Raw genomic sequence first — 13748 nt, 5'->3', positions numbered from 1 at the left:
AACCAGGATGGTTTGCAGGTACGCTAGACTTATTTTTTAAAGTAGCTAGAACTGATGAAGGTTCTCTAATTGACATTCTTCTTAAAATTCTTGAATCTAGGATTTCTGGTAGCACAGATTCATCCTAAAACTGATCAAGCTTAGGCAATATCCTAAATCAGTATTCCCTCGATTGCGGAACAACCACCACTTCCCAGTCGTGCTCGTTGTGGAATACGACTAAACGGCATTCGTCTCGATTTGCGATCTCGAGCTGTCCTTGTATTTGTCCATAATACTTGTGGTTTTTCTTCAACTGCAACCCCGAATGTGAAGGCACCAAGAAGAAATTCTTTACTAAGCCTTTTTCATTAGCTGCTTCTCTGATTGTCATCCCCTGGGGGATATTGTTTACAGTTTTTACTTCAACTGGTGTGCCATCAAGCTAGCAGCCATAGAGAGAAGCGGCAAGATATTGAAAATTGGAGTGTATCAGAAGGCCAATTTCTTCCCCTTTTGCAATCGGCATGCCTAATTTGCTCTCGTATACCACAAAGGCAGTAGGTTCCAATTGTAGACCTCTAATCACAGCCAAAGATTGAAAACTACACCCACCATTCTGAATGACTTTCACGATTGGGGTGCTTTTCGTGCCGCTTTTTCGGGATGCGATTCTATCGAAGTAAGTGCTTGTAATGCGATTCGTTCTCTCATAAACCCAATTATCGTTCCTTGACTGCCCTTTTGTCTTTTCATGAAGCTGATGAAGCTCAGTTTCATTCAGATTTAAGTTACGTTCTACATATGCAGCCTTTGCCACCTCCAGCTCTTCGGTAGTCATATCAGGCTTGTTGCAATTCAACCCGTAGTCTTGGTCACCATTAGAATAACTTCCGTTACTTTTCTTTTTCGCCTGATACCTTCCTCCCATAGAAGTGAAATGCCTCTTCAAACAAATGCCTCAAGTGAAATGCGTCTTTGTGCAGTAATCTTTTGTCGTCTTAGAAGGGCTAAAACCAAACATTTTTTTCCATGTCATAAAATGCCACTTTGGACCTAATGAATAGGATAGGCTCGCTCCGTGAATTCTTGCGTGGTACGACCAACGTTTTGAACGACTTATCTGTTTTCCACCTATGAACTTTGCTGCAACCGACATGTAATTCTCTAATAGGTTGGTTGTAGAGTCATTCTTTAGTAAATCCGCCTTACGACATACATTCTCGACACCTGCTCTGACGTCTTCTATAACTTTTTTCGGGAAAATGTTCCAGCGTTCCTCTACCAAACTCCCTTCTGGTAATTGAGTTCTTTTGGCACAGCCCGCGTCACAATGTGTGTGATTTCCAAACACATGGTCGGGACCTCTCCGTAATAGCTGTTTGAGATTCCCAGCAGTCCCGTTATCCTCTGAGTTTTTCTTTATGCTGCCACGTAAGTTCTTGGTAAGCTTCTGAATGACATCAGTTGTTAAGAATTTTGCGTGCAAACCCCTGTTCCCCTTGGCCAAGTTATGAAGGTACGAAGTGTAATTTTTTGTTACGTGATTTGCACATTCTTCTTTCTGGATGAGAGATCCAAATGAAACAATCTGCTTCAGTTTGAAGTAGACGCTAGAGTCCCCATCTCCGATGTAGCGCAAGTACTGTAGGTTATGCATGTCTTCGCTCGCACGGAAACCTTCGACAAGAATTTTAGTTTCCATGCTTTTTGAAGGCCCCTTATAGTTTGTAAAACAGAGGTGGTTCTTGGGACTCTTTTTAGCCTTCTCTGAACTGTAGCAAATGTAGCAATACTTATTTTTTATGCCTACATATAGCAATTTATGTGTATAGGCGTCGATGATCACTGCCACGCAGCCTTTCGCAGTGTAGTCGTGGCCTTTACTGCGTTTGTTCCACCCACCATCACAAACCACTTTTGTCCAGTAAGAGTCATTCATGTATCTGTCTTGACGTATGGCTAATTGCAATGATTCATGTCCATTTTCTATCAAGATATCAGTTAGGGCATTAATCCATGCGGTGCCTAATAGCCTTTCAAAACGCATAAACATTCCCGGTGACATAATTTTCACTCCTGTCACGCTTAATATTTCGCTAAGTGAAGCATATCCTCTGCTAGCGCCAAGTACATCCCAGACATCTTTCAAATTGTCGTCACCACATAGATTTTGATACCGTTCATTTATGGTGTTCAACTTGCTTGTACTGAAGCTCCTTAGACATTTCTTTACCGTGGTAATAGGGGATCTGGCTCACTTTGTATTCGGATTGTCCAGTAACATGAAAGGCATTCAAGGGTCAACTCTGTTTTGAGTCCAACATTCTTCATTGTATTCACTTAAAATTTAGTCTGCCGGTTCTTGCAGTTCTTCTTATGCATAGTCACTACCGTCAGTTCGTGAAGGAAATAACGCGAGTTCACAACGCAGTTCACACCTGGGACTATTGAAATATCGATGTCATTAGCGGACGGTTCTGTACCACATGGCCTTAGAGGAGCCAGATTTTCTTCTCCTCTGGAGTCTTCCGTTACTGAAGAAGCCGAACATGATTTACTGGTTCCTTTTCCATTGTCCTTCCCTTGTCTTTTCTTCCTGAAAAAAAAATCATATTATGAAAATCAATCATCAGTCAACATTATTTTACGTGTATATTTTACGTGTATATCATCTACGTGTATATGAGCTGCCAGTACCAAACCCGATTTCAAAATAGCTGCGGCAGTAGGCCTATTTTAGTGTGCTTTCTGATGCAAGCTCTTTTTCTAACAAAGAAACTATTCATTTGCTTGTATAAAAGGAACAAACTGAAGTTGCAAGCTTTTTATGCCGCCGGTTCAACCATCGGCTCAAGATGGTGGCTCAAAACAGTCAAATGGGTTATTCCAGAATTAATGAGTGTGTAAAACCCCCAGAATGATTCCAACTCTGTGCTTTTCTACTAAAATACAGGTTTTCTATTTTTTACACCGTCATGACCCGCTAGCGGTGGTCAGAGGAAAGATCTCAACAATGTTCTCGGACCAAATAATAATAATCATAATTTATTTTTAACCCACTAAATAACGAGAAGTGGAGTAACAAAACAGAAAGAGAAAAACACAAACAAACCAAAACTTTTCTTACTACAGAACTAAAACTAAAGAAAACAAATGCAAATCAAAATAATCGCACTAGAGGATAAAATGGACCTAATCGTAGGTAAGCTTCTTCTTTCAGCTTAGAATGTAGCTTTTCATACGACACCAGTATGTCTGTTGCACCAAACCTGCGAATAATAATAAATATAGTATAATAATAATAATAAATAATAGAGTAATAATAAATTAAAGAGCAGGTTTTAAAGTATAAGTCCACCAATTTTGGTGCTTTCCTATTATAGGAATTTCCTATTACTATGTTACTATTCTTTAGTTAGGATGAAAAATTAATTTTTAGTTTTACTTTTTTTAAAATTAAGTAAATTTACTTTTCGGTTACTATGGCGCCAGGATCTCTCTCAACGAGGTTATAGCGGAAAACAAAGGCCTGAAAAATTTAGGATTATCAAGGACACTGAAAATGTTTCCGCTGGTCTTCTTCAGCAAAATAAGGCTTTGCAGTACTTGTATTTTTGGCAATATTATTTACAACATCCTGTTGCTTTCTACTTCTTTCTAAGGCATTTCTTACTCAGATCAGATCAAAATCAATTCCTGGTCCGTAAACCAAAAGAAAAACCAAACAAATAGCGGACACTATTTCAGAGATTTCAGAGAATAAAAATGGAAAAATTGCAACGGCCATTTTTTGGATAAGTGTCTAAGGAAGCCACAGTAAATTTTTCATCCATGAATTCGCCCCCGTTTCCGAGTTCTGTCGATTTTTCCTTTTATGGAAAAATACCATTGGTACGTTGGGAGGGATATTGGCCTTATGTTTTGATGTTGTTCCTCACTTTCAGTTGAAGAACCTTTTTTTTTAATTTAATGTCTGATCTTTTTTAAATAATGCCGGGGAATCCAGCTTCACCCTCCATGGGAAATTCCTTCCCCTCACGGGACATCCATCCCTATGTAGTTTTTTCCCACATAAAAAACCCTCCACCAGGAAAATTCCCTTCGGACAATTCCACTCTAGCTGGAAATTACCCCCGAAAAACTTCTTGCGAACGATTCCGACTAAAAAAATTTTCTTAGTCCACTTTCGTTTGAAAAAGACATTCATTTGCGATTGTTTTCAAAATTACACCAAAAATTATCCTCTGTGGAAAATTATTCCGAAAACACCCCACCCCCTAGTAGAAAGGTGCTCCCGCAGAAAGTTCTCTCTGGAGACCAAATTCTCCCAGTACAAAATTTGTCTTGGAAATTTCATCCCCGTAGAAAATTCCCCTCCTCCCCGAAAAATGTCTGTCTACTTCCCAATAAGAAATAATATTGGTAAATAATGGACAAATTTATTTACTTGCAAACTTTTCCCCCAGGGGCTGTGGGGGGTGTTGTTATCGTCAAAAACATAGTTACTGGGTTTTTTAACTATGAAAGGTACTGAGATTTGACGGAGCTTTGCTGTTTGGACATACCCATGAAATAGGACGATAAATTTTGCATTTTTTTTGGGGGCGGGGGGAGGGCCTCCGGACTCTCAGATTCTATAAATTTTAGACCACCCCCCGTTTTGGTACCCTCCGCAGTCCAAACTTAGCGCCTTCTTTGTGGTGTCAGTCTGCCCATTCTCCTACTTTTTCAGACTACATAATCCATCTAATTTAATTTAGTAATGGTAGCAATTCAATTCAGAGTTTGCTAACCAGCAAAATAGATTAAAAGACCTCCACCCCCCCCCCCAGTCCACTTACGACGTGTATGCCTTTGTCTATTATCGCTTTTACACGATCTTTCTTATTCCATATACGGTATTTGGATATAATCTTTTCGATTTTTAATGTATTTCGTTGCTTCTGCCAAATTGGTCAACAAATCTGTCATGAGCTCCGGGCCCCCTCCTTCAAGATCTTTTTCAAACTATGAAAAAACTGTGTTGATAGTTTTATAATTTATGTACTTACCGCATTTGTCATCCCCATTTGTCATCCCCGTAGAAAATTCCCCTCCTCCCCGAAAAATGTCTGTATACTTCCCAATAAGAAATACTATTGGTAAGTTATGGACAAATTTATTTACTTGCAAACTTTTCCCCCAGGGGCTGTGGGGGGTGGTTTTATCCTCAAAACCTAGTTACTGGGTTTTTCAACTATTAAAAATACTGAGATTCGACGAAGCTTTGCTATTTTGACATACTCTATAAAATAGGAGGATAAATTTTGCTTTTTTTTTGTGGGGGGGTGGGCCTCCTGACTCAGATTCTATAAATTTTAGACCACCCCCCGTTTTGGTAACCTCCGCAGTTCAAACTTAGCGCCTTCTTTGTGGTGTCAGTCTGCCCATGCGCTTACTTTTTCAGACTACATAATCCATCTAATTTAATTTAGTAATGGTAGCATTTCAATTCAGAGTTTGCTAACCAGCAAAATAGATTAAAGACCAGTGGCGCCAATTCACGAAAATGTAGGGGGGGGCAAGGATTTTTTTTCGATTTTTTTTTTATTAAGATGCAAAAAAAAAAGAACAACATTGAGCAAACATACCTAAAACAGGGGGTAGCGGCGAGGTCGCTGCTTGGCAAAATCGTCGACTGATCTGTCCAAATCCAGTTTCTTTACCTCCTCTTTTTCAACGGCCATTATCATGAGATCAATGAGTCTGTCGTTTCCCATCGTCGATCGCAGATAGTCTTTCACACGCCCTAATGCCGAGAAGAATCGTTCATTACTGGCAGTGATCACAGGCAAAGTAGCAACTAGCTTCATCAGTTTTAGCACTGCAGAATAGGCAACTGGGAGGTCGGATAAGATTTCGATAGCTCGAAGAAGATCCATTTTTGAAATATCACCTTTTGACAGCTGCAGCTTTGCAAGAGAAAGCTGGGATTCTATGGCATGGTCATCGACACCGAGAATCTCTTGATAATGACACATAACTCTTTCCACTTTCGAAAGTTCGAGAAAATTGGAACTATTGCAATTTGATTGGCAAAAAATTGGCATTTCCTATCAGTGTAACTGTGTCATTTTGGTACTGATGACTGCAATAGTGACCATATCGAAGCTGTAATTTGGCCTTCAGCTTTTCGTCGCCTTTAGACATTTCTTCCATCAATTCAACCAAATTACCCCGGTTTGCAGATGTTTCTGATTCGTTATGACCCCTCAAAGCAAGACCCTAGCAGCCAAGAAAGCAAATAGGATGAAAAATGAACTTCACATGATCTCTATTTTCCTGAACCTCTTGAGATCTGGATTGATTAAAGGCATTCGCTATAGATCTCGAGGTATCAGTACTCATTATCTTAAATTCTGTCCATGCTGACAGACAATGCCTATGTCTTTCAGAACCATCATGTTGCTTTAATAGAGCAGAACTGTCTTTCCACTTGCAAAATCCTGACTCAATGAAAGCCCTTTTTCCAGCAGTTTCTCCAGCCCTCAGAGTCCCCATAGAAAAATGGCGGCAAGCAAAACAAAACACGGAATTCAAGTTTTTTGAGTATTCAACCCATTCATAAGTCTGATAGTAATGTGCACTGAATTTCCTTCCGTTAGAAGTGGAAGCCGGAAATCTCTCAAGAATAGGTTGAGCTGGTTTGTCGTGACGCGTCCTAGAGATATCTGAGAGAGTTTCTTGACTGCTACTGGAACCCGCAAGGGGTTCAGCGATGCAGACCGAACTTTCATGTTGATCTGAGCCATTTATTGTTCCGCTTGTTTCCGAAATTCTGTCACAGGTGGGGGAATTTATCTCAACTAACCCGAGACTTTGGGCGCTGACACTATTGCCAGTTTCTTGCACTAAAGTTTCTTCATTTTTCTTCCGCATTTTCACCGAAAAAAATCCAAAGTTTGTCGCTTTTTACTCATAGTTAAACGAGTAGTAGACAAGGACTTCACTCAGACACGGCAAGAGAAGAACTGAAGAAACACGTAGAAACTCACTTAGAAAATCACTCCCATACTCCACGGTGAAACTTTCCCCCTTAGAAACCCCATAAACCAATCACTTACATTTCCCGTTCACGACAGTCCCATACACTCCACTGGGACTAGTCATCCCATAAACTATTCAACAATGTCAAGAATCTGCTGAACAAAACCCCCTTGAAACCCTAGAACACATTTCCTTTCCCAGCTACTTAAAAAGGCAATATACAAATTCATAGTTTACAACGAATTCTTCACAAGAACAATAATGAAACGGGTACTGACCACATGAAGCTTGGTTTTGAATAAACCCTCCTCGGAAATAAAATAGTGTAGACGCGCTCGCTCTTAGACATTTCAAAACAAGATTATATAATTAGGGCACCAGTTTGTTGGTCGTATTTATTGGACCAGTTGCTGGTTTAATATAGCACATAGCTAAAGTAGAAAATAACTGTCAAATATAAATAAGAAGGTAATTATCAAAGTCTAGGGGGGCATGCCCCCCCTGCCCCCCCCCCCTAATTGGCGCCCCTGTTAAAGACCTCCACCCCCCCCCAGTCCACTTACGACGTGTATGTCTGTCTTTTATCGCTTTTACACGATCTTTCTTATTCCATATACGATATTTGGATATAATCTTTTCGATTTTTAATGTATTTCGTTGCTTCTGCCAAATTGGTCTCCAAATCTATCATGAGCCCCGGGCCCCCTCCTTCAAGATCTTTTTCAAACTACGAAAAAACTGTGTTGATAGTTTTATAATTTATGTACTTACCGCATTGGTTTTAGATTAAGACATCCTTTGTTCATATTTTTTCTTCTGGTCATTTTTATGTAGTTCTCATAGCGGACAAACTCCAATAAAAGACAAATTGACAGTTAAACGCAAGCATTACCCGTCCTAGCCTGAGGTATGTTTCCATTCAGGGGGTGTAAAGTGGGGTTGTGTAAGACAGGAGAAACAGAGTAAAAATTAAATTTTATTTATAAATATATATATATAATTAATGAATTGGACTAGAAAGCTGAAAAGTTTGTAATAAAGTAAATAAAAAAAGAGCTACAATTTGAAGTTACTTTCAACTTTTTCGCTTTTATCCATGCCGTGCAAGAGTCCAAAATATAAAAACATAAAAACGATTGTGAACGAATAAATTAAAAGAATCTAGAATTTTCAATCAGGCCAATTAATTTCAAATTATTTTTTGAATTTATAGTACTTTCGATTGCTTCAAATTTTCCATTTCTTAGGCTCCAGACCTTTTTTTAAAAAAAGCTACCAGGTGTCACATTAGATTTTTTTTCTATTTTCTAGGAATTAAATCAGAAAAAAAAACAGGCCAAATTTTAGATCCTTGTCCAAAGATCACTTGTGCAAAATTTCATTGTGCTGGTATGCCGGGTCAGAGAGCAAGATCTCTTTTCGTAGCATAGGAAAATTAACATTGCAATGAATTTAGCGACATTCACCTTAAATGCGTTTTTTATTTCGATATTATAAACTGAATGCGATTATAAACAGATTATTGTTCATATTTATTTGATATCTATTATTTCTCTAAATCTTCGTGTTAAACTCCCAATTCTTCCTACGCGTATTTAATTTACGTGTAATCTTAATTTAAATGTGTAATTAGTTAATTAATTTAAACATAACATTGTGCATAACATAACGTATCGAATATTGTGGAACTTTTATATCAATTAAAAAATCTGATATATCCAGATTTTTCCTTGTGGCTTAGGGTCTATTTTGATATTTTTTCTCTATGTGTAATAAAAAGGTTTAAATTTAAGATAAATAAAAGGTAAAATTTGAATAAGAATACAATGTGGTCATAAGAATTATTAACGATTAATGTAAGTAAAATAAAAGTTCAAATAGGGATAAAATCCTTTTTGATAGACAGTGTATAGAAAATTCACAAAAAATACCAGATATTTCGGTCACATATACAGTGACCGTCATCAGTAGTAAAGCTCAGTGACCGAAATATCTGGTATTTTTTTGTGAATTTTCTATACACTGTCTATTAAAAAGGATTTTATCCCTATTTTGAACTTTTATTTTATCGTCATGGAAAGGCAGTGTGGTCTCCGAAATTATCTACGTCAGATTAATATAAGGTAGTTTTAAGACCAAAATATAACTAGATAACATCATTTCGTAGAAAATATAGAAGTAAAAACACCCCTAGGCACCCTACAAAAAATCTACCTATCTTAAAGAGGCGCAAATTGTTTAGGTCGTTCAGTATCTCTCGGAGATTTCATTTCAACTGGTCATTTTAGTCTACCAACTTGCCATTTCAACTTACCAATTTTTTCAGCCAACATATGCAAAGATTCCTCCAACGAACTATCTCCAGTTGAACATATATAACACGCTTGACTGTAATCTGACCGTTAATTTTAACAACACTCAGTATGAGGTCCCAGCTTTGAGTGCCTTACCACTTGATGACAATAGTGAATATTTCAAGAATGGAGAATATGACATGGTGGTAACACCAATGAATTGCCCTGGACTCGTTAACATCACTCTAATGAAGATGCTGAATATGACACAACATCCTGTAAGTAATTTTAATTATGTTATATCTAATATATCGTAATTATGCATAATTGTGATTATATATGGTTATAATTATAGTAATCATAATTACTCGATACTCATGAAGAACAATAATACAAGTTTCTGGCTAGAGCAGAATTCACTGATATTCATACCTACGACATTTCGTACACTGATTCTAGACCAATGTTTTGACAACCCTCCCTCACCCCAATATTCAAAATTATTAAAACATTGATGCTAAAAAATGATCTTGTTAAACCACACCATCAATAAGTACAATAAATGGGAATGGATGATCTTGAATCTACGTAGCAAGTGTTTCCGCTAATCAAGTATCATATGTATTCCCTCTCGGTGACTGAAATTCTGAAGCTTAAATAGGGGTTTTAACGTACGGATATAAACGGTAAGCCAGGCCACGTATCTTTGGTGCTTTACGTCCAATAGTGACGTCAAATGTAATCAAGAAGTGCTAGGATCGCCCCAAATGATATTATTTATTAAATTATTGTATTTTTTTTTATTTTCAGTTGATATTAAATATTTATTACGACTTAAAAACGATATTTTCGTTACTTATCTTTTCAGCTTATTTACTATAACTTGATAGCTTGTGAAAATAGATGTCGAAATCTTACTTTTCTGGAGAGGCTTAATGAAACTTCAATGACAACAATCTTTGTTGTTGTTTTTTTTTTTGGGGGGGGGGGTGGGGGGGTTAACATCAATATTGGCCCCGAACTAGTCAAAATTGGTAGATTTGATATATTTCAAATCACTTGGTTCTAAGTACGTTATAACGTACCAGACGTGTATTTGTGGTAATTGGGCTTACCAAAACCCAGTAAGAACTGTAAAAGCGGGGTTACCAAAACCTAGTAAGAACTGTAAGAAATAGGAAACCCCAAATGATATTGTCTGTTAAATTATTTTTCTTTTATGTCTACTTGAATTATTTTATTACAGCTAGCTGTTTCTTTTTGGTTTTCGGTTGATATTTAATATTTATCGCGACTTAAAACGACATCTTCGTTACTCATCTTTTGCGGTTTATTATGCAGGATTAGTGGCGGTTCTGACCTCTCCTGCGCCCAGGGCCAATGCTTAATTAGTATCCTCTCCCGTGTCTCCCCTAAAACTTTCAGGCCAAATTTTATCAAAATTTTCATTTATTAAAAACAATTATTTCCAATTTATTAATTATCTAATATCTTATTATTTAACTAATTTTTATTTATTATTCAAATTACTTAATTATTATTTATTAATTTAATCTAATTATTACTATTTCATTATTTTTTAATTGATTTTATCAATTAATTAATAATTTATAAAATATTTGCTTTTATTAACTACACTATTTACTTTATTTTAATAAAAATAAAATAAAAAAATTGTTTTAACCTTTAGATTGTTTATTTGATATTTTGTGGCTCTAAAATTTATGCGCCCAGGGCAAGTGCCCCTTCTGTCGCTCCCCAAAAACCACCTCTGTGTAGGATATTACTTCAAGTCATGCGTTTATTTGAATTAATTTTGACGTACGACAAAAAAAAACAAGAACCAAAAAATTTATCGAAAAGACAAAAACCCGACCAGGGCAATTTCCAGTCAGTGAATAAAAGGAAAAGGCAGATGCTTTCGTTAAACCGTCTTCAGTGCAAAATGAAAAACTAACTGTTTGAAGCAACCTATGCAGAAGGAAAAAACTACATGGAAGGACAGTCGTTTAAATTTTTGACTTTCTTTTTTTTGACTTTTTGTTTGTGTCGGGCGTCACGTATCTGTTATAGTTTCAGAACGTGTTTAAATCCATATTCTTTTCTTGTGTTTTTGTACTTCTGGCCATCTTCTTATGTTTAAGCTCCATAGATTACTTTGTATTTATTTGTTTTACTTAAATTAGAACATCTCTTTTTGCTGATTAATTTTATAAATGAAACTGGAACTCTCAAAAAAGATTTTAAAAGTTACACCCTTGTGCTTGTGGTATATCAAAAATAGAATCAGAGTTAGCTTTTACTCAACAATTTTGAAGTTTTCTTAGGAGGGTTTCTGGTATTTCGTATTTTAACAACTGAAATGTTAGATTGAAAATACAGATTAAAAAATAATTAAATTTCCTTTTCCAGATTTTGAATATCATTTTAACTGATAAAAACTTATCCAGCAACAAGTCTAGATTGATGTGTAAAACTAGTTCGCTTTTCTAGCCCCAGAAAGTTCAAAGTTCGAGTTATTTTTTGAGTACCAGTTCGAATTTTTTTTAGTACAAGCTTTAAATGTCTGCTTCAACTTTTAGTTTAAGTTTTATCTCTAGCAGGGCTTCTCAGACACCACTTGAAATTGTCAACTCAGCAATGAAACTTGTTGTTTTCAAGCAAATACAATTCAGTTATTGGTAACTGTGATTTTCTTAGCAATTAATATTCATTTACAAATATATTTAAGTTCGAGGCCATAACTAAACGCTAACATATGTAGCAAAGATGTCAGAGATTGAACTTAAAAACAAAAGATAGGAAAAAATTTGTCTGCAGACATTTAATTTGTATAGTAAGATAGTTAAATAAATTAATTTATTTATTGTATAGACAGTTAATTTGTCCGTAGACAGTTACCATTACGATAGCTTAATAAATCGATGACGATTCAATTAGAATGTAATTGAAAACGCAGAATTGATTGCAACCATTATTCAATTAGTTGAGCTCTAGTTTCTTTTAATTTAAGTTTTTGTTGTAAAATTAGTAAATTTGTTATTTTAATTTTAGAGTGCATCCTTGCTGTTTAGTTATTCGTCAGATTATCAGAGTTTTGATGCCCTTGACCTAGCGGAGATAGAACTAGAAAAATCCGATAACGCAAACCCAAGAATAAGGTGAGAATTTCGTCATTTTAACAACTTTATCTTTTACAATAATAACTAAGAAATAGATTTCAAGCGTACGTATCTAACTTACTTTATTTGTTTCGTTCAAGATCTCACTCAAAGAGTATTGGTAACCTGCAAAAGTGGGAATTGGTGCTATTGTGGGCAAAAACCTCAACGCCATATAGTGTTTGGCGACGCTTGGCATTTTTTTTTTCAACATAATAATAAGAATAATTAATTCATTTTTTGTTGTTGGTAAAATTAGTGTAGTAATAAGAATCTGGTATAAGTTCCTGACAGAAAAACGATTAAAAAACTTAATTTCTTAAACCACATTGACCTGCCATAATATAAGAAAAGGAAACGATCAAAAATGGAGATTTTGAAGATACGCTGATGCTTAGTAATCCCTGAAATAAAGCTTGAACCACTTTCCCAATCATATAATCAAACAGGTGTCTGCAAGAAATGCAATAATTAAAATCCAAAATCAGATGACATAGTTCTCCAGATGACTTTCCGCGTTTGTTTTTTGTTGTTTTTTTCTTCGGCACTTTTCTTGAGTACATTATTTCGTTTCGCGCTGAAGAAGAGAGGCGGTTGTCCTCTCGAAATATTCGCTTCATTTGTTTATTCAGTATTCACGTTTGGCCTTAAAAACCCCATTTTTGATCGTTTCCTTTTCTTATATTACAAAACTCGAAAAATGCCAAGTATCGCCAAACGTTAAATGGCTTGATGTTTGTTTCCCAGCACTAGTGCCAGCTTCCAGTCTTATATGTTACCAATTCTCTTTGATATTACCCTTAAAAGTGTTTGAGGAAGGGGGGTATGCTTCAGAGAGTGGAGGGTACTAAACGAGATTGAAACCCTAAAAGTTCTGAAAAATCCTTTAAGAAATCATAAATACTTATTTCATACGTAAAGGCCCTTTTCTTCAACCCTCCCCCCACTCCCAAACGGAGTAATATATAGCCAAGTTCATGTATAGCCATTATATTTTACAATAACACTGCTCTTTTCTTCTCTACAGTTTCAACTGCGAATACTAAGCAAGCGGCGAGAGGAGAAGAGCCTTTCTGTAGCAAAACATAATGGTAATATATAAACTGGGCTAAATAATTTTCCATTGGGGGGGGAGGAGTTGAAACAAAGCAGCTTTAGGAATTAGATAAATATAATATACTTGTAATATAATATACTTATTATATAATATAATATGTTTATAATATAATATAATATTACTTATTATAATGCAATATACTTATTAGTATACCCTTCTCCCTAACCT

The 13748-nt window shown here is 36.1% G+C and overlaps 1 protein-coding gene across 3 annotated transcripts in view; it reads left to right on the top strand.

Annotated features, from left to right (window-relative positions):
- LOC148946368 (solute carrier family 15 member 2-like) overlaps positions 1 to 13748 on the top strand; it is a 66180-nt gene that overhangs the window by 37018 nt on the left and 15414 nt on the right. For all 3 annotated transcript variants that reach the window (XM_089098411.1, XM_089098410.1, XM_089098412.1), the window contains 2 exons: positions 9335 to 9580; positions 12357 to 12463. In XM_089098411.1, coding sequence (XP_088954537.1) covers positions 9335 to 9580; positions 12357 to 12463 — 353 coding nt within the window. The remainder of the gene's footprint in view (positions 1 to 9334; positions 9581 to 12356; positions 12464 to 13748) is intronic.

This window comes from Artemia sp. Qi Xiang Cuo, chromosome 12 (assembly GCF_049724085.1).
Source record: "Artemia sp. Qi Xiang Cuo chromosome 12, ASM4972408v1, whole genome shotgun sequence".
Classification (NCBI taxonomy): Eukaryota; Metazoa; Arthropoda; class Branchiopoda; order Anostraca; family Artemiidae; genus Artemia; species Artemia sp. Qi Xiang Cuo.
The sequence above is the reverse complement of the archived record's forward strand: the minus strand, read 5'-3'. Positions and strand labels throughout refer to the sequence as shown.